Source organism: Antedon mediterranea, chromosome 3 (genome assembly GCF_964355755.1).
Source record: "Antedon mediterranea chromosome 3, ecAntMedi1.1, whole genome shotgun sequence".
Taxonomy (NCBI): domain Eukaryota; kingdom Metazoa; phylum Echinodermata; class Crinoidea; order Comatulida; family Antedonidae; genus Antedon; species Antedon mediterranea.
This window is the reverse complement of record NC_092672.1, coordinates 23,685,256-23,707,495: the sequence shown is the minus strand read 5'-3', so window position 1 is coordinate 23,707,495 and position 22,240 is coordinate 23,685,256. Positions and strand designations below refer to the sequence as shown.

General features: G+C 31.1%; 1 protein-coding gene across 1 annotated transcript in view; it reads right to left on the bottom strand.

Annotated features, from left to right (window-relative positions):
* Window positions 1-22,240, bottom strand: part of LOC140044173 (uncharacterized) — a 352,654-nt gene that overhangs the window by 6,793 nt on the left and 323,621 nt on the right. Inside the window, exons 27-36 of the mRNA XM_072088650.1 lie at window positions 19,529-19,726; window positions 14,494-14,688; window positions 13,828-14,139; window positions 13,222-13,299; window positions 12,687-12,888; window positions 11,222-11,473; window positions 10,331-10,576; window positions 3,895-3,939; window positions 3,689-3,739; window positions 1,906-2,430 (exon numbers count right to left, since the gene is read on the bottom strand). Of these exons, the coding sequence (XP_071944751.1) occupies window positions 1,906-2,430; window positions 3,689-3,739; window positions 3,895-3,939; window positions 10,331-10,576; window positions 11,222-11,473; window positions 12,687-12,888; window positions 13,222-13,299; window positions 13,828-14,139; window positions 14,494-14,688; window positions 19,529-19,726 (2,104 nt within the window). The remainder of the gene's footprint in view (window positions 1-1,905; window positions 2,431-3,688; window positions 3,740-3,894; window positions 3,940-10,330; window positions 10,577-11,221; window positions 11,474-12,686; window positions 12,889-13,221; window positions 13,300-13,827; window positions 14,140-14,493; window positions 14,689-19,528; window positions 19,727-22,240) is intronic.

Genomic DNA, 22,240 nt, shown 5'->3' with positions numbered 1-22,240 from the left:
TGGAACAGTATTGATGCTTCTATTCGTAATTCTTCATCTGCCAAAATATTTTAAAAGTTGTATAAAAATAATTTGTTCTTAATCTATCAATGAGTGTTACAAATATGTTTACATTTACATTGTTCTTTTGCTTTTTTTGGTCTTATCGCATTATCTTTGAGTTCATGGATGCCAACATGTTTAGCTGGTATTTGTCTCGTCCTGTGCTTTAATTATGTTTGTACCATGTATTAATTTTTTGTTTAGGTGGCCATACAAGCTTTTTTTTGGTCATCCTTCCATTTTTTATGCATATATTTATTTACACTATGTATCATATTGGAAAATAAAAACTGAAACTGAAAATAGAATTCTAGATACCGCCCTCTATTTTGTTTGTTTACATAGCAACAATTATTAGAATTATTATAAAATTGATAATAATTTCAATTTAATAATTATTTTCAAAATTCTCAGAGACCAAAATTACCTTGCTGTGGCAAGTGGTTGACAAGATTTAAGGACCTATTTGTGTTTGGTCACCATGACCTTTTGCCACGTTTTCTAAATATGTAACCAAGCCAAAAATAATTGTTTGATCACCCTAAACCAATTTTCTGAACCTCAAAGTGCATACAAAAGTTGATCTGGCTACTAGAGTAATAGCAATTAGATTTACATAAAATATCGTATATTCAAATATTTAATAAATAGGGAAAAAAGGAGATTTATAGGGAGACTTCATGGTAAAACATAGCAGTATTAAAAAAGTTGTTAAATAGGTACTTTAATGTTTCTGTAATTATGGCAATAGTTATTTTACATTTTTTTTAAAATCTATAATTTTGTTTGTATGCAAAATTATTAGAAAATTCAGCTTTAAAAGTCTAAACTTACTGCATTATTACTTATCACATATTATCAAAGTCTACAACAGCATTGCAGATTGAAGCAAACAGATTATTCACAAACTTGACACACTTAATTATTTTTGCTTTTCACTTTGCATGTGTGCTACATAGAAGACATAGAACAATACATTTGGATCTTAATATTTATTTTCTCTTGTTAAAAAATCATGTGATAGTGTTGGTTTAACTATTATATGGGTTTATTAACCTTTATTAACCAGTTGATTTGTTGTGAAGAACCTATTAAAAAAAAATGGATAATAACAGTAAATCTGAATAAAGACCATCTAAACAGTAACTGCCTTAATTCTTGCAAATATGTTGACCTACGAATATAAAAGTGTTACTCACCTATACCTGTCCCTAATGATCTAATGTTACTCACCTATACCTGTCCCTAATGATCTAATGTTACTCACCTATACCTGTCCCTAATGATCTAATGTTACTCACCTATACCTGTCCCTAATGATCTAATGTTACTCACCTATACCTGTCCCTAATGATCTAATGTTACTCACCTATACCTGTCCCTAATGATCTATTGTTACTCACCTATACCTGTCCCTAATGATCTAATGTTACTCACCTATACCTGTCCCTAATGATCTAATGTTACTCACCTATACCTGTCCCTAATGATCTAATGTTACTCACCTATACCTGTCCCTAATGATCTAATGTTACTCACCTGTGTAAACTTTCTGTTCTTAAAAATTAATAATTACTCTTTAACAAACATAGATAAAGTTGTGTCAAACAAGATATTGTGTACAGTGCAAATGGTCTTAACATGTATGTCTTACAGTATAATTATGAGATTGATTTTTACTCTTTTAACAATTCTGGTGTAATGATGCAGGTTATGCTATCAATATTTAAATATGATGAGATTTATAGTTGAATATACTTTACATGGCTTACATTATTTATAATCACACTGTGTATGTAAGAAATCACATAAATTAACTTCAATTGTTATAAATGATGTTTATACATGATACAACATACATACCATTGAATAGTATGCTCTCAGCGATTGGTCCAAGAAGCTCAGCCAACCTCTTTATTTCTGATTCTTCTAGTAATTTTCTATTGCTTTCAAGGTGAAACACTAATTCCCAAATTGTTGGTAAACTTAATAAGTTCAATCCATAGTAAGCAATTACATCATTTAAATTATGTGGGTCAAATTGCTGCAATGCCTTGCACAATCGTTTCCTATATGGTGAAACTGACTTTATATCTTCATCAGTGTTTGGAACCTTGTTGGTTACAACATATTGATTTATGAGATCTTTAGCATCTTTCAACTGGGAAATCTCAGCCACCTCTAGCAACAGACGGATATTAGTAGGTGTGATATAACGACGTTCATGTAGTTGGTTTAATAGGTAATTTGCTGTGCTACTTGACTTGCCAAGGTGCTGTAAGTCTACGTGTTCAAATAGACAGCATTTCAACAACAGCAGTCGCTCACCAATATAGAGTGAACCAAGATCATACTTCAACTTGTTGAATTGTTTTTGTGATGTATTCACTACAATAACAAGTGTTTGAGAATTATTATACTATGATTGATACTAGTCACTCTTAAAAAAATCTTAAAATGTTTCACTGCAAAATATGCATATTTATATTTTAGTAATATAAAATACTTTTCTTGTAATGTATTTTCTGCAAAACAAATGATGGATAATTATTGCATTTTTATCCCCATAAAAGTTTATATATATATGTGTGAATCAATCTCTTAACAGATTGCTGTTTTGTTTTCAAGGATTTTTTGGTTATTATTTTGACCACTTTTCCTACGTAGAAAAGTTTTGCCTACTATTTGAAAATTGTTATTATAGTATTCAAATTAATAATATCAAAGAAAATAATGTTGATAATTCTATGTTTCTGAAAGTGAGAAGAAATATGAGCATTCTGATTTGTTCGGCTTTGATTATTTTGAGGAATTAGCTAACCTGTGGTGGATTTTGCTGTAATACATTTAACTTCATACAATTTAAACTATCTTGTCATTCATATAAAGCAATTTTAACTTTCTTCCAAAAAATGTGTTTTTAATTATGTTTGAATGTCTTATGTTTGCTTCTTGACTGTTATTTTAGGTAATCCTGCCTCATTGATTTACATTTGTTATGTTTTCATGTTTGTATTTGTTCAAATGAAATAAATTATATGATATCTTTATTGTTTCTCTCTTAGCAGTAGTTTTTATTATAGCTGGTACTACATAAGTGGTTGTAACAATGCCCTAATGATCTAATGTTACTCACCTATACCTGTCCCTAATGATCTAATGTTACTCACCTATACCTGTCCCTAATGATCTAATGTTACTCACCTATACCTGTCCCTAATGATCTAATGTTACTCACCTATACCTGTCCCTAATGATCTAATGTTACTCACCTATACCTGTCCCTAATGATCTAATGTTACTCACCTATACCTGTCCCTAATGATCTAATGTTACTTACCTATACCTGTCCCTAATGTTCTAATGTTACTCACCTATACCTGTCCCTAATGATCTAATGTTACTCACCTATACCTGTCACTAATGATCTAATGTTACTCACCTATACCTGTCCCTAATGATCTAATGTTACTCACCTATACCTGTCCCTAACGATCTAATGTTACTCACCTATACCTGTCCCTAATGATCTAATGTTACTCACCTATACCTGTCCCTAATGATCTAATGTTACTCACCTATACCTGTCCCTAATGATCTAATGTTACTCACCTATACCTGTCCCTAATGATCTAATGTTACTCACCTATACCTGTCCCTAATGAGCTTGCAGCCAAATGAGCAGCAATATGTGCATCTATGCAAAATAAACATATACATTAGTCATAATCAAGAATACCAGTATTAAATCAACTATTCTACTAATGACACCAAGATGTTATGCTATTATATTCATGTATTTTCAGACAAACTGTCCATATGATACATAATGATCTAATGATAACCACTAACCTGTCTCTAATGAGCTTGTAAACAGAGGAGTAGCAGTCTCTGTATCTATGCAAAATAAACATATTAGTTATAATAACAAAAACAGTATCACGTACAATTTATGCAATACAGATTTTAAAGTTAGTTTTTATTAAATAAACTATTCTTTTAACACTAGGATACACTGTTTTATTATGCCATTCACATTGGACCTTATTCATGTATTTTGTGTCATGAATAGAATAGAATAGTGTCACTAAATAGAGTAGAACATTTGCGATTTAATACTTTGTTAAAACTGTCACTGTCATAGTCAACTGAAATAGTAAAGTACATGTAACGATACACCACTACGACGTTTATATTTTTTGTGGGAAAATTAGCTTGTGTGTCAGTGTTAGTTAATACTTGTATGTTTTTGTTAATCTCAGATAACATAAAAATTTAGGCCTAAAATAATAGCTCACACAGTTTTGTTTAAAAACAGATATTTCCATTTCCCCGCACGTGGGTACAGATTGGGCATATCCATTGTGGCTGAGTAGAGGCAGTTGCTATACTAATTAAATTATCAGTTATTAGTTTCCAGGTACGTTGTAATACTATATCATAAATTAAGATAATCAATTGTTGTATTTACTCATGATAATGAATAGTAGTATTGTATTAAATGTGTTATTTATGCTCATATATGTAGTTATAATTGATGGTAGAATGACTCGCCGATAAGTGTGCAAGTTCGGATTCCAATATGGCGACCAATGTTGTGGTCATATGTAGTTGTGAATAGTATGATGTTAAGAACCTGGTTTTACATGTTTATTAATATATTGGGCTGAATGGAATGGAGGCTGAGTAAAGATGGGTATGCACCTCCAAAATTAACATAGTTTAATCCAGGTATAGATGTGGTTATCACTTGTTATATATAATTGATAATAATGTAATACTGATGTGATGTGTATGTATTGTACTAAAGATAACATAATGAGTATAACAATGGTTAGCAATTGTTCATATGTGGATTATTATTATGTATTGAACAATGAACACCGCCGTATTTTTGCTCTGTTGTGTCTCGTTTATTTCATTTACTTACTCGTTTACCCCAACACAATATCCCTTTAATGATGATCACGAAGTGTTTTGGAGTGGATATGGATGCAATTGTGACAACAATTTTCACCAATCTTTGTATAAATACGTGAATTTTAGCACAATAAGCTTAGGCCGGCAGAGCGAATTTCAAAGAATAGCATTACCGGTGTGTGAAGGGGTCTGTGTAGTCAGCTGTCCAGGTCAGTATGCAAATGTTAAATGGAGCCTAGTTGAAATGGAATATACAAAGCGTTCTATGAACAACTTTGTGCAATATTTTTTCTACTATTTTACCGATGCAGTCTACATTCGATTTATTCTTGACGACGATTTTCATCCGATACCATTTTATTATTCAAAATGTGCAATAACCAGCTGTCCAGGTCAGTATGTTAAGTGGAACCAAGTCGAATTGGAACTTACACAACGTTCTATGAACAACTTTGTGCAATACTTTTTCTACTATTTTAATGATGCTGTTTACATTGACGACGATTTTCATCCGATACCTATTTATTATTCAAAATGTGCAATAACAATAACTGGCCTTACATCATTACAAGTACGAAAGAAATCGAAGTTTAAATTCCTTGGCAGGGCTGTGTCATACTATTCAAATTCGGTTAGTACTCTACGTATTTGGTCTGTTGTACTTGGAGGGGACATAGAAGTCAATCCTGGCCCGAATGCTACTAATTCGAACAACAAAAGTAGCTCTTTAAAGGTGTACTACCAAAACTTTCGTAGTGTAAAAAATAAAATGGAATCATATAAATCGGAATTGTTTAGTCACATGTGCACAAGATACATAGACGTTGTAGCATTAACTGAAACCTGGTTAAATAACACTGTAATTGATTGTGAACTGTCTTTAGATGGCTTTAATCTATATCGCAGGGACCGGCAAGAGGACAAGAGAGGCGGTGGAGTTTTACTCTTAATTAACAACAAATACAGGTCGTGTCGTCTCATTAAGTTTGAAGATGAAAGTCAAGAACTAATGTGGGTCAAAATTCAACTGTCTAGAAAAAAATGTTTAATTATTGGTATATATTATCGCCCACCATCGGCACCTAAATCTCAAATCGATCGTCTCTGTGAATCTATAAACAATGTGCAATATGAATTTCAGGGTTTCAATCATGACGTTATGTTATTAGGAGATTTTAATCTACCTGAGATAAAATGGCGTTTGAATAGTTATAATAAGTGCAATATTGTAGAATGTGAAGCTCCCGACAACTCCAATGGCAAATTTTTTATAGATAATATTTTACAGGGTAATAATTTTAATCAATTTGTATATTTTCCGACATGTGCCGATCACACTCTTGATCTTGTCTTGTGCAATACTATATGCCATGAAGTTTCATTCGGTGAAGATATTTTCACTTCTGATCACTGTGCAATAAATTTTAAATATCCTATAGAGTTTAACAAACACCTTATCAATAATGACGATCGATTGTTATATAATTTTAAAAAACTTAACAAATTAGATTTTATACAAACACTTTCTCATATTCCTTGGAATTTACTTGATCTTGCCGTTGACATTGATGAGGCAGTTAATTTATTTTATGATTTTATTTTTGCTACTATCAAAGATCTCGTCCCTGTTTTCAGACCTAAGAGAAAACTCCCACCATGGTTTGATAATGAGCTCTACACTGCTTTGAAATCTAAAGAATCATATTTTAGAGAAAAAAAACGTAATCCAAATAGGTTAAATATTGAAAATTTTCGATTTGCTAGGTCAAATTTTAAACGACTTTGTAGATTTAAGTATCGTACCTATGTTAATTCATTATGTTGTAATTTAAGTTGTAATCCGAAACGTTTTTGGTCTTGGATAAAATCCTCAAGAAAAAATAATAATAACATTCCTTCGGAACTACATTTTAATAATCAGTCAGCTTACACTGTAAAAGACAAAGCAAACTTACTTAACCAATTTTTTTATTCTGTTTTTAGTCCTGTTAACAAAGATTTGGATGTTCCTAATCTTCCTGAATATCCCATCGATTGCTTATCTAAACTTGAGTTTAATCAGGAGGTTATAGAAAAGCACATTAATGAAATTGATTCTCATAAGGCTTCAGGTAATGATGGTCTAAGTAATATTGTTTTGTCTTTAGCTGCCAAACCTCTTTCTTTCCCTTGTAAAATTTTATTTGAAAGATGCATTTCTGAGAAACGTTTTCCGATAAAATGGAAGCAAGCTAACGTGTGCCCTATCTTTAAAGCTAGTTCTAAATCTGATGTACGCAATTATAGACCGGTTTCATTGTTGCCAACTATTTCTAAAGTTTTTGAAAAAATTGTTCACGACCAAATTTTTAAACATATATCACCAGTTATTAGTGACCATCAACACGGATTTTACCCAGGAAGGTCTTGTGAAACAAATTTGTCTGTTCTGTTGTCACATGCGTATGACGCAATAAATGCAAAAGGGCAATGCGAAGTTGTATATACAGACATGGCTAAAGCCTTTGACAGGGTCTCCCATAAGTTGCTCTTGTTTAAACTTCAACAATTTGGTCTAAATCACGATTTAATTTTATTTTTTACAAGTTATTTATCGGACAGGTTTCAGAGAGTCACTTTTGATGGTAACGCGTCTGAATGGCTTCCAGTTTTATCTGGAGTGCCTCAGGGGTCTATTTTGGGGCCTCTTTTTTTCATTATGTTTATTAACGATTTTTCCTTTGTTCCTCGTCATTCTAATGTTCTTATGTTTGCTGACGATATCAAATTATTTAAGTCTATACAAACTTTAAATGATATGTTGTTGTTACAAGAAGACGTTGACAGACTCATTCACTGGTGCGACACTTGGAATATGTCAGTCAATGCCTCTAAATGCAAATCAATGTCTTTTACTCTTAAGAAAAAACCCATCTATTTTGACTTTTATATTAAGAATATTATACTTGAAAGAGTCTCTGTTCACAAAGACCTTGGTGTTTTTTTAGATAGTTCATTAACCTTCTGTAAACATATTGATTTTATAGTCTCTAAATGCAATAGACTTTTGGGTTTTCTTTGGAGACATTGCAGACATATCAACGATAAAAAGGCATTAGTTATTTTATACAAATCTTTAGTTAGGTCGAATCTTGAATTCTGCAGTGTTATTTTTAACTCTATTTCTCTTGCCCAGTCTTCTAGATTACAAAGTGTACAGAACAAGTTTTGTCGATTTTATGTGCGTAAATTTGGTTCTATTATAGACGTTCTTTTTAATTTAGCGGGTAGGCGTAAGTTATTTGATTTAATTTTTCTTTTTAAGGCTGTGAACTCAATTTTTCATGGTAATTTTGAAGTGTACTTTCCTATTTCTGTTCCACAATATCAATTGCGTTATCCTGCTTTATTTTCTATATCAAGAGGGAGGGTAAATATTACTAAAAATGGTTTTGTTAATCGTTTGCCTAAGTTATACCATTCACTATGTAAAATTGATGGATCTGTTGATATTTTTTTTGATTCCCTTGCTTGTTTCCGTCACAAGGTTTTGTCTAATGTCAGTAATATTTAAATGTTGTCTTGTTATCTGTTGATTTTTGCTTGTATATTATATGTTATATTTTACGACTTTCAGCCCTGTTAATGGTGACGTTTGGTCACTGTAGGGTGATGATGAAATAAAAAAAAAAAAAAAAAAAAAAAGTATGTTTGTCTGTTGTATTTATAGGGGTTTTTTCCAAGAGATGGCTGATTGTAGTTTATGTGATAAATGCCAGTAAATATGAATGTGAATCCGATTGTAGTTTATATGTGATAAATGCCAGTGAATATGAATGTGAATATGAATAAATGAAATACTGATGGAAATCAATGCTGCCTTCATATGATTGTGTCCGACTGATCTCGAACTACCACACCTAGCCAACACATCTTTCATGATTTTTGTTTAAATTCCATTTAGAATTTGCTGAACTTGAGACATGATGATTTTTAGAAATACATTATTTATAATGCTCGTTTAATTTGGGGTAAGTGTTAAAACTGTCATCCTGTGTTATATCTCATCCTTATATTAATACAAAAAACAATTGTAAATCTGACAGAATCTACAATGAAAATGTATTGTATAACAAAACAACAAAATATTATATGTTACTACTTAAATTAAATATAAGTAACTCGAAAAACAAAGATAATAGGTGTAGTAAGAAATATATATGGAACATTAAGTTTGGTGAAGATTTTAGTGAATATACTACCTATTTAGAAAGGGATTTTAAAGAATGGGATGCAAATTCAAAGAAATTATGTTACAAGAAAAGACAAAGATGCTGCAACATGTGACTTTCTTTGGCAGAATTACCAACAAAAGCGGTTGTTTGCTAAGAATTTGATAAAACAAAAGATATTAGAAATGAGGGTAGATAAATCAATTGTTAATTGCAAACAAAGAAGGTAAAAATTGTAAGGAATTCTGGCAAACAATTAGAGGGTCAAAGTTTAACCAACAAAATACTGATTGTTTTAAGGTTCCAGGGTCGGAACAAGTTGTTACTAGCGTTGAAGAAAAAGCCGAAACATTAAGAAACTATTGGGAATCACTAAGTAATTCTAAAAATAATACATTCAATAATAATGTATACATGACTGAGAACTGTATACAAAACATTAGAAACAAGTCTTGTTCAGAGATGAGGATGAGGCTACAGATCCTCTATGTGATATTTATATTGATATTGAAAGTATAAAATATGTATTAAGTATTTGCAAAAAAATTTTAAATCTCCAGGGAAAGATAACATTACTAATGAACTTTAAAAAAATGGTGGTCATATTATGGGAAAATCTCTGTTACATTTATTTAATAGAATCATCCTTTTTGAACTGGAATTTAAACAAAATATCACTGAATTACCTGCTGGGCAATTGTATATATTCATTGAAAATCAAAATAGTTGTTCATTATCAAACCAAATACATGGAAAATAATTGAGATTCTTTATCTAAATTGTAGGCACATGAAAGTGAGTACAAAAGTATAAAACAATCAATGTTTTAGTTGCTGTTGTTGGAACAATGTTTTATTTATTTATTAAAATCATACCAAAAGCTGCTAAGAAACTTTAATATAATACAAAATGGAAGAAAACTATGTTATAGACTTATAATGAAACGTAAAAAATATTAAAATATCAATAAAGGTGTTACAAAAAAAAAAGAAATGTATTGTATGGAAAGTTGTGAAAATAAACTATGTTATAGACATCAACTCTATAATGAAACGTAAAACATATTTAAAAAAAAATGTATTTATAAAAAATTGGAAAGGATGCTGATGATAGGGCAAGAATGATTAGCAGTTTCTAGAACACTGTTTATAGCTTACTTTTGACTTCATCTGCTAAGTCATTTCTGTTAGCTTGTTTAAGGGCTTCAATGAGTTGTGACATAGTACCTGACGACTTCCTGTACCATGCATCCAGCATACTGAAGATTGCTCCTAGCAAGTAACCATGATTGTCTTGCTTAAAGCGATCAAGGTCAGCCTTTTCAAACTCTAGGAATATTGCAACTTGTTCCCACTCACTGCCAAGTTTTTTGGCTAATTCCATTAATTCTTTAGATGCTTCATCTAAGAAAACAAAAAGATTTTTCTCTTATTTCTTTCACATTTGAGATTTCACACACTGATATTAAATTTAATGTAATAGGAATAACATTTTTTCATAACAAGTTGAATGTGGAGAATACATTGTCTTACTACAGTATTACTTAAACAAAATATCACTGAATTACCTGCTGGGCAATTGTATATATTCATTGAAAATCAAAATAGTTGTTCATTATCAATACATGGAAAATAATTGAGATTCTTTATCTAAATTGTAAGCACATGAAAATGAGTACAAAAGTATAAAAGTATAAAACAATCAATGTTTTAGTTGCTGTTGTTGGAACAATGTTTTATTTATTTATTAAAATCAGACCAAAAGCTGCTAAGAAACTTTAATATAATACAAAATGGAATGGCGTGGAAGAAAACTAAGTTATAGACTTATAATGAAACGTAAAAAATATTAAAATACCAACAATGGTGTTACAAAAAAAAAAGAAATGTATTGTATGGGAAGTTGTGAAAATATACTATGTTATAGACATCAACTCTATAATGAAACGTAAAACATATTTAAAAAAATGTATTTATAAAAAATTGAAAAGGATGCTGATGATAGGGCAAACATTATTAGCAGTTTTTAAAACACTGTTTATAGCTTACTTTTGACTTCATCTGCTAAATCGTGTCTATCAATTTCTCTGAGTGCTTTAGTGAGTTGTATATTCCATTCCTTGCTAGTACCTGCCTTCTTGCAGCAAGTGTCTAGCATGCTGAATATTGCTCCTAGCATGTTACGATTGCCATATTTAAAGCCATCAAGCTCTGCCTTAGTGAACCCAAGAAACACAGCCAGTTGTTCCCATTCATTGCCTAGCTTTTTTGCTAGCTTCATCAATTCTCTTGTTCTTTCATCTACAAAATAAGAATATACTTTTCTTTGATTCAGAATTATAATTATTATTAACATTTAGAAACAAACCACAACAAATACTGTGCATACATGTAATGCGACTACTAATGACGAAATAAAAGATCATGATGTTGCTTTGAAAAGGTGATCATTGTGGTATTCTGTGTAAACATTATGTGTGATGACAGCAGTGGCTTTTGAATAAATGGCCCCATCAGCTACGAATGCTTACTTGAATGAACACTATATTTTCTGGCCTATTTATTGATACACTAATATGAAAAGTGCATTTATAATGATGATAACAATACTGATACAAATAAAAAAGAATGCATGTATTTAACTAGGCAGTTTGAACTCACTGTTGAATTAAAAAGGGTATTTGTGTTTACATCATATGACCAATTGCTTGTCATACAATACTACAGTAGTTTAAACCTGTAAAGTTTAGTAACATACCATTATGGTATGTATATATAATTTTAACGCAGCAGATCCAAAAGCAAGAACATAACTCACCAATTACAGATGAAATGCAAATCCATATTTTATAAATCGGGATTAATATTAGGCTTAAGGCCAATTTACACAGATGAGCGTGAACTGTAAGGGGTAATGAAAAACAAAAATACAGAATCTATGTTTTTTAAACGTGGATGGCGGTTTAGTGGAAACCCACTCAGGAAGATATAGATCTTACGTGGGACAAGCATGCAGTTTACCGCTTACCATTATCACTCATTTATGTAAATTGCGGTGTTGTTGTTGGGTCATGAGAAACATCTTAGTATTATGATTTGAACCAAGGACTTGTGTACAGTAACTAATACACCAAGCCACAGTACCACTGCTAGTGTCACGATGCGTGTTTACCAGACATTAAACATTATGGGTACTTGCTTGTCTTTAATGACGTTTTAAAGTTTATTCTATTCATTTATGAAGGGTGATAATGATGATGATCTTGTTGCACATATTTTAACCACTTCATGGTTATTGTTTAAATTCTATTACATGTAATTTGTTGAATCATTACCTGTATGTATCTACACTTCTATTACAATAATAGATAAGGAAGCAGTAAAAGTATACACTAAATGCTACTTATGGCAAATGATCCAAAATCTAAAATAAAGCCCCTTCCCATGAAATTTAATCTGAAATACAATGCACCAGTGATTTGTATAATTTGTACTCTAGTATTGCTGAACTTACTGCCAAATAGCCTCTTGTAGCGTTTAACATTCATCCGATCTCCTTTGCATGGCAACATCTCTTCCTGGAAATCTCCAAGAACTTGCATGTGTTTCTTCTCAGATGTCTTACTACAATCACAGGGAATGCATCGATGGAATTTAATGCCCCTTCTACCACCATCTTTAGAATGTTTGAAAGACATCTCAAGCGTTGACATAACCTGTAAGAAAAAAAAGTTGATAATTACTTTTAACTAGAGAGTTTGTTTGCTCGCACCCTCTAGTGGGAATTTCTGAAACATGGCCAACCCCTCTGGAAACTATGTGTGTGAGATTTTAACCTGTACTGAAAATAAGTCTTGTAAGATGCGAAATATATGCCAATTATGTCCCCTGGCAGAAATGATGTATGTACACGAATCGTCTCCTGGCCGAATCGTCCCGGTACTACGTATTCATTGTGCGGTGTATTCGTATTTTCTGGACTTATCGATGAATAAAAATATTGAATGTCGCCACCAATGGTGCATGTTTTAAAAGAAATCATAACATACCTGTTTACATGCTTCAGGAGAAGGTTCACATTCTGTGGTAGCTGTTTCTGCAATTGCCATTCTGCCTTTAATTGTTGCCTAAAGACAAACATTTTAAAGTACATAAGTATATTTGTGTATTATGTGTGTAATAAATCTTATGGATCTCAGGATGTCAATTCTGGACTTTTTATTATTATTTTCAAACCTGCTAGTTTTAAAAGATTGGAGAGCATTTTCAAAAGCTGGCGAGCAGTCTCAAAGTAACAAATAAACTGGAATTTCAATTTCTTGTTTTTGTCGTTGCTGTTCTATTGATAGTCAACTGAAACTATTGTCAGTTGAAAGGCTGGTTAAATAACATTTACACCAAACTTGCATACAAATTGTTGTAGTGAAATTAGCCCAATCACACGCAGCATTAAGAATTTTACAGTAGGCGGAGGTATGCACTCTCGGAGTGCCATTCTAGTTTTAATATGCTTCACTTGATCTGTTGTAGCATATTATTTTTAGGATTTGAAAGCTATTGCATGCATTATTGTCGCACACTTGTATATAACATATTAATAGCACCAAATCATAACATTAAACTATTGGTAGTTTAAATTTAAGATTTAATGTCACCTTTAACATGAACTTTCGTTCATCTTCTTTAGTTATCAATTGAACAAGAGACAGAATCACATTATGACATTGGTCTATGTAGAGCTCAGCATGATTATGAGATAGTTGTGGTTCATCTTCTGTCTCCTTCTGATATTCATTAATGAAATCAATCACTAAATATGGAAACAGTATGTCAGGCAGATGTCCACAAAGGTCGTAATAGATGCTGATAGAATAGTGCCCATCATGCACAGACTTCACTTCACTGGATGGTGATGTCTCAAAAGCAAGTCGTAGTGGTACAAAAAATGATCTCGTGACAACTGATTTCTGAAATAATTAATGTTAAAATGTGTAAAAATGCAATAAAATCTAATCTGCCTTGATCAAACTTTAATCAAGTACAGTAAAATAACAGTGCTTAAAGCAATGTATCTAACATCTTTAATACTAAGTCTTGTTAAAATCAGGCCAGTAGCAAGGAAGGTTCAAGACTGAGACGGCCTAACTGCGTTATTGGGCAAAACGTAAGCAGCTTTCATCAATTACAAAAATTCCTTTATATCCCATTTAAACTACCTCTCAGAAGTCAGGGTATGTCAACAACATGGTTGTTCTTAAAAAAACATATAAAATATTGGCCGGAAAATAAATGTGTGCAAAAAAGTTGAGAAAAAATCTTACTGTAGATGTACTTGCTGTGTTGGCTTGGCTGGTGGAGGTTGTTCTCTCACAAATGAAACCAAATCGAATCATCAGGTCTACAAGGTATTGGAATTTCTTACTATCAATACCCTTCTTCTCCCACAATTTCTTTAACAACTTCTCATCCAGTATGCCTTTGTCAAGGTTTCTAAAGGCTTCAAGGTACTGGGGTGTCTAAAATAACAAAACAATCAAAATGTACTTTTGTGACCATGAACCAGTAGTGAATGAATGTTAAGAGAAAGAAGAGAATTTTTATGAGAACAAATAAAATTTATTTCATTAGAGGGTATGCTTGCTTTTTGTATCCTGTATCTAGGAAGTGCCCTCAAATGGTTCTTAAGAGCCATTGTCTGTAAGAATCAAAGAAATATCAAAAAGGGTGGCAGACTCAAAAAAATGGATTTCTTTCAAATTTTGCACATGGCTATTATATGTATTGAGAGAAATCAACTATGAAGTATTTTTTATTTCACACGTATATTTCCATGGCAACGGCCAAATTTGTGTTTTTGACAAATTTTGTCCTTTTTTAAGGTTTTTAGAAATGGATATTGGTACTACTTTGATGAACGATATTTTTGTTTTTTTCATTTAATTATAAAAAATAATTAGTGTATGCATAATAACAATGTATTGTGTACCTGTTTCAAATTTTTTTATTTTTTTTTCATACTTTGGGAGATACCATTTATTTAAAAAGGTGTGTTTTTCACTTTGTTTAAATTGTTCAATGCAACTAAACTTTACTTACTACCATAACGCCCAAATTGTGTATTGTTTTAGCTGATTTATTACAAATAGGTAATGTTTAATAATTGATTTCTAAAATAAAATACTGAGGTAAATTTAAAATCTACAAGCAGTGTTGCGAGAAACATAGGCATTTTTATAAAAAAAAAACATGGTATATTAGTAAAAACATTTTATTTTCTTTGATTATTTGATTTGAAACTTATTGGTCAGAAAAATTCTTAATGTTTTATATAGTTCTAGTTGTGTTGTGAGAAAAAAAAAATTTTTTAAATATAGATTCTGTAATTCTCCAGTTTTAATGTCATTTTATAGGTTATATCCTCTGGAAATTTGAATAAATTATCAGATCATAAATCGTCAGATTACTCCTCTCTTATTTTGAAGCTCCTCTTTTATTTGTTTACTTTTTTTATTTGCTAACCTAAGCAGATCCCACATGCCCATCCACCACCACTTTCGACTACCACCCCTCCCCCCCACCCCGACTATAACCACAAAAAGATAAACTGCAACACTTTGGTCGATCATCCACTATAGAGTGTCAAGTGCATTCAAGCACCACCCACACTGCCGCTACTATTGCCCCAATGAATAGACAGATTCAAACTCCTCCATCCCATCCCATCCCCTCCCCCTTTCTCCAAGCCCCCACCCACCCCAAGTTAAAAATTGCAATGCAAAAGATAGGACATAAAGTTAAGTTTTTAGACCCTCGCCTTCAACCCCTAACTATTTAAAAGTCCTGGATCCACCACTTTCCCCTCCCCAAAATAGAACCAATCAAAAGTCAATGATATACTCATATCATATCATTTATTTCGCCAATATACAGAACAGTACAAAAAAAAAACAATAGTAAAAAAAAAGTCAATGAGGCCGGATAACCTAAAAGTTATAAATAAAAATAACCGTCGAGAGGCTCTCTCCACATCGAAATACTTACATAAAATGAATAATACATGGTGGATTCTATTAAAATTGAGATAAAACTATAAAATTCAGCAATGGGTTTTTATAAAAAATTGTTAATTTAAAAAGATGGAATTAAGAAAATATCTTTAAAATATACATATGTTCAGATTAAAACAGATTATTAAAATATTTCTTAAGGCTATGCTTAAAACAGTTTATATTAATTAAAAGTTGGTTGCAGAGATCCGCAGGAAAAAAAAAAATAAATAGGTATGTTAATGCTACATAACAAATATTGAAGCCCTGATTTGAAATTTCATTTCAGTTAAGGTCAGCATGTAAAATATCACACTTTATTATTAAATATTGTTTTTAAATTCTATATTTTTTTACTGTGATGGTTGGATTCAGTATTAATTATTAATTAATAATTATTTAATTTCCTTAGTTATGCATAGCAACAGTTACTATGGTAACTAAAATTGAGATATTCTTTAGATTTTGCATATTTATCTTATACAAATTTAAATTTGTAGATTATTAGCAGGCATGCCTTATTTGCATTTTCAAATTACCGTTTCACAAGGTCATATTCGTAAGCACTTTCTTCTGTGATTATTTTTATTCATGAAAACCCCATATTTTATTTACAGCGGCCACCTCCCTTAACGGACGCACTTTGAAAAGTCTGTTTGTTCTTCCTATCTAATTAGTGCATTTGGTGCTTACCGTAAGCAGCTGCGGGCACCTTTTTATACAAAAAATGAGATTTTTTGTAAGCGGCCAATCAAAAAATGTGATACTTATTGCATGGACCTATGAATTAGAGGTGCATGTTTATTGTATTTCTTTATATATTAGCTTTATTTTGAAGAGGTTTTAAAAACATTACTGTGAAGAGATGAGAAAACTACACAGATTTTGACCGACCATTTTTCATATGATAAAAGTTTTTAAAATTTGTCTGAAAATGCTAAAAAATACTAAACCACCTGATTATAAATAATAATAGGCCTACAATTATAAGCGGCTACTTTTCCAGGTCCCGAGGGTGGCCACTTACGGGAGGTTCAACTGTATTTAAAAAAACAATTATCCTTAGTTATGCATAGAAACAGGTTCTAAGATAACATAAATAATACATTTTGACATAACTGACCCAACAAATGACCCTTTCACAAGGTCAGACATTTCTGGGATTCAGTAGATAAGTAAATTTGGGAAAAAGTAGTAAAGCTATGTAATCAATTTGTAGTCATGAAACCCCATATTAAAAATATTGTACTTAGTTACGTATAGAAACAGTTGCTACAATACATTATAGGTAAAATGTTAATGTCATTTGACCTCAATATGTAATTTTTTTTTTTTTCATGAAAACTTCATATTTAATTTTTTTTTTTTTTTTAATATCATTAGTTACGTAAACAAGTTTAAGATAACACTAAAGGTCATTTTTTTACCTTTATTCAGATTCGTCAAGACTTTCTTTCTGAGATTATTAGGATTCAGTATTTAAAGTAAATTTGGCAAAAAGTAGAAATGTAAAACTATGTAGAAAAAATGTTTTGTATTTATGAAAAACCCCTTATTTTTTTGAAATTTTCGCATAGAAACAGTTACTATGGTAAAATGTTGACCTCAAAATGAATGAATTTACAAGGTCAAGTTTGTCATTAATGGAATGCAGTAGGCCTAGAAGTAAAATTGAGAAAAATTACAAATGCAATCAATTCTTTGTATTTATAAAAACGCCATTTTTACGTTTAAAAAAAAATTACTTTCCTTAGTTACACATAGAAATGGTTGCTAAGGTAACACTATAGGTAAAATATGAAAATTTTTGAGAATTGTTTTGAACTATCTTGTAAATTTTGATCAAACATTAATAGTTGTAGTAAAGTGGGGACCTGTCCTGTTTTGCATTCTGACCCCTTTTGACCTCAAATGACCTATTTACAAGGTCAGATTTTTTGGGAGGTCTTTCTGTATCTCTTTACACAAAATAGATTAAAAAATTTATAAAAACCATTGACGCAATTATTTCCAAGTTTAACATTATTTTCCATCAACTAAATATTTCATTGCAAAATACTGTTTTTCTTGCAATTAATTGAAATAAACCTGGCAACACATTCTACTATTTTATCTAAACTATTTGTATGACTCTAGTAGCATTATGACAAGCCACATATACATTTTATTATTGGATTAGCCATATTTAAATTGTGTTTCATGTGTTTTGTTTGTTGATTTTTGTTATATTTTTTGTATTTTTCGTATTTTCCTGGCAACACAAAACCTATGTACGAAATTTACCCCAGTGTTTTTTTTTCGTGATTATTGTTGACAAACCTATTGACTATCACATTAAAAAACCTCATTGTTTTAAAAACACAACTTTGGAAGTTATATGTACGTTTATGAGGTATACTTTTATAAAAAAAAATATTTTTTAAAAACACCCCTTTTTAAAATAATGGTATCAACCAAACTCCATTTTGTAATTTATTTTTTTTCTACATTAAATGGAATTCAATACATGTTGATTACACTGCTATAAACTAAAACTGTATACTGTAAGTATTTTTGGTTAAAATAAGTATACAAGTTTGTACTTTTTCACTATAGAAAATCTGTGAAAAATGGCAAAACATCAAAATTTGGATAATTGACCGTTGTCATGGCAACGGAGGCTAAACATTAAAATGATTGTTGTAGATATGCTTTTTATTGAAATGTCTATTCATGGTAAAAATTTGAGAGAAATCCATTTTTTTACATCTGCCACCAAATCTTTGATTTTTACATTACAGACAATGGCTCTTAAATACTGTAATGAAGCTTTGGCATAAAAAAAAATGTAGACAAAGCTATTGTATATGTGTACTGGAGGGCTATACCTGCAAATTATGATGGTGGTCATGTATGTAGTAAACAATTGTCCAAATATTGAAACAAATTTAAACAAAGCCAATTTTGTTTTGACACCTTTGATGAATTTGGGTGGACCTTCACAATTATATCATACACAAAACAATTATTGTAGATGGAGATAGCCTGCTGCAAAGCAGCATAATATTATTGTGTGTGGGTATGTTTCAGTATCGACATTGCGTACCACATTCTAAAAGTACTCCTATTCAGGATTTATATATAGATTCATCACATGTTTTACCACAATTGGAACATTTGTGTCAAATGAAACAAGCTTGATTGTGTTGGGGTTTACAGATAAATTAGAGAAAGTTTAAAACTAATTAAAAGTTTCACCAATCTAGCATTTTTTTTATCTGTCAACTTCTGAACGAATGAGTGTTTTGTTCATCAACATAAGCCCACTTACTTTAAACTCATCGGGTGTAACCACTGTCACAAATGCTGTAACAAACTGAACAAGACTCATTGGGTCCAACACCACTTGATTCTGTAATAATTCATTATCAGGCAAGTAGATTATGTCACCAAGGTCGTACAGAAAGTTAAGCATAATTAACTGTTGGCTTTCATCACCAACTCCGTTTTGTCTGGCCATTTCTTTAACCTAAAATCAACAAAAATGCATGTTTTTAAAATTTTAATAAATATACAAGTGTTGTACTCCACACAATAAGTAGGTGTTTCTTCAAAATAACTTTCTGCACTCAAGTTCAACGTCAAAATACAATACTCAAGATTTATTATTCATTCATGTAAGACTTTCCTTGTTCAAACATAAATTAAAAGTAAATATAAATATAACAGAAATAAACATAACATTTAAAGGAAAAACCTTTATCAAAGTCTTACAGGAATTGAATGAATGAATAATAAATCTAAACCTGAATTAAAAGTTATAAGCCAATGCATATTCAAGATCCAAGATAACTTTATTGCCAAAAAATATATAATTTGAAATTTCTCTTCCTCAAGGCAATAAACAGCATAAAACATTTAGAATAACTTAAAAAAGTTAAAAATACACAAATTCATATAAAACTACACAGTATGTAATGTAAACAAATTCATATAAAATACACAGTATGTAATGTAAACAAATTCATATAAAATACACAGTATGTAATGTAAACAAATTCATATAAAACTACAGATATATAAAAATACTATAAAATACAGTTATAAAAAGGAAACAAGAAATATAATTTACAGAGAGTGTAATTAATATTATAAATTCTGTGTAAGATTGATTATAATTTATCAACTTGTGTTATTATACTCGAAAATGCATTGTGGGACGAATGGTAATCGGTATCTTGAGGTTCGTATTCTAAGCGGTACTCTACGTCCGGTTTGATTAAGCATAAAAGAAAGCCTGAGCGGGTGGGTATCGTTATCCATTATTGCTTTCACTTTTTTAATCAAACAATCTTCATACAATTAGGAGACGGTATTCAAATCGATGTTTTAGACTACACGCTTGTATTGCTTTTTATAGTAATCAATTGTGAAGTGTTCCCATAGTAACAGATTATATTCAACAGATTTATAAAAAAGTAACAGTATTTTACTATCTACATTAAAAGTTCTAAGTTTCCTTAAAAAGTACAGTTGTTAGTTAGCTTTCTTTACCACGGCTTGGTCGATCCAAGTGAGTTTCTCGTCAATTATGGTTCCTAAATATATGTATTTGTTGACTCGTTCAACATCTTCACCATCAATAAGGAGAAGTTCAATTTGAGGTTTCTTAATTCTAAAATTGATAATAAGTTCTTTAGTTTTCGTAATGTTTAGCTCTAAAAAATTATCACCATTATGCAAACTGGTTAGCTTCATCATCAAAATAGCCATTTGGTTTATCTGACATAAAATCTGTTATGACAGTGTCTTCAGCTTAATTGATAATTGAGCATTTTGGCTCTTTACATAAGTAGTCACTGGTATAGAGTTTGAATAAAATGGGTGATAGGATACAGCCTTGTGGTGCGCTCGTGCTAACTTTGCGTAATTCAGATTGTGTATCACTAATTTTAACATACTGTGGTCTCTCTCTCAGGTAACTTAAGCCAAAGAAAATTTTATTATTGAAATTTAATTTATACATCTTATCAATGAGTAGGTGGGATTGAATACAGTTAAAGTATGGTTAAAGGCACTGAAAAAGTCAATAAAGGTTAACCTGATATACAGTAGGATCTTTGTTTGTCTAGGTGTTTATATACATTGTATATGATCACAGCATCATCCACACCTTGGTTTGGTTTATATGCAAACTGATTAATATCATTTGCGGTAACATCTTTTGACTTTCCCAGTGCTCTTAGTATGATTCGAGACATTTCATGGGATTTGATGTTAACGCGATGGGACGGTAATCATTGAGGTAAGTAGGAGGTTTATTTTTAGCTTTTGGTAAAGAAGAAATTAGAGAAGTTTTCTAAATATTTTGGATCAATCCAGAGTCTATAGAGCATTGATATAGTTTAGTGAAAACTGCCGACAATTGGTGGCTAAAGCATTTCAGGACTTTATTACTAATACCGTCAGGGCCCATAGATTTAGTTACCTTAACACCTAAAACCTGCTTAACTAAGTGTTCATTGACATGCAACATGTAAGATTCATGATCTATTAGTTTAACTTTGCTTTCTAGTAACTTAACTTTTGCATTAATACAATCACTAAAGTCGTATTTGTCAAATCTACAATAGAATTCATTGAGGTCATTTACAAGTTTATTTTTATTTTATTTTATTAATTTTAGCAATTAAAACAATACGTAGACTTTGAGTGTGCCAAGGAGTGGCAAAAGAGGTCGAAGGACCACTGTCGCCATAAGGCGTGCCACACCAGCACTCAAAGCATACAATAAAACATAAAACAATGTAAATAAGTAATATAAATACTATGATTATATACATTAAAGAGGCATAGTGTTTTTAAAGTGGTCCATTAACATGTTTTTAAATTGTACCCAACTTCCGCAAACAAAGGCGTCTGTAATATTGACCGGTAGTGCATTCCACAGACGAATAAATCTGGTTGGGATACAATACTTTCCACTATCAGTTTTGGATGCAAGATGTTTAAAAGTCAGAACATCCAAATGCCTACAATTGAT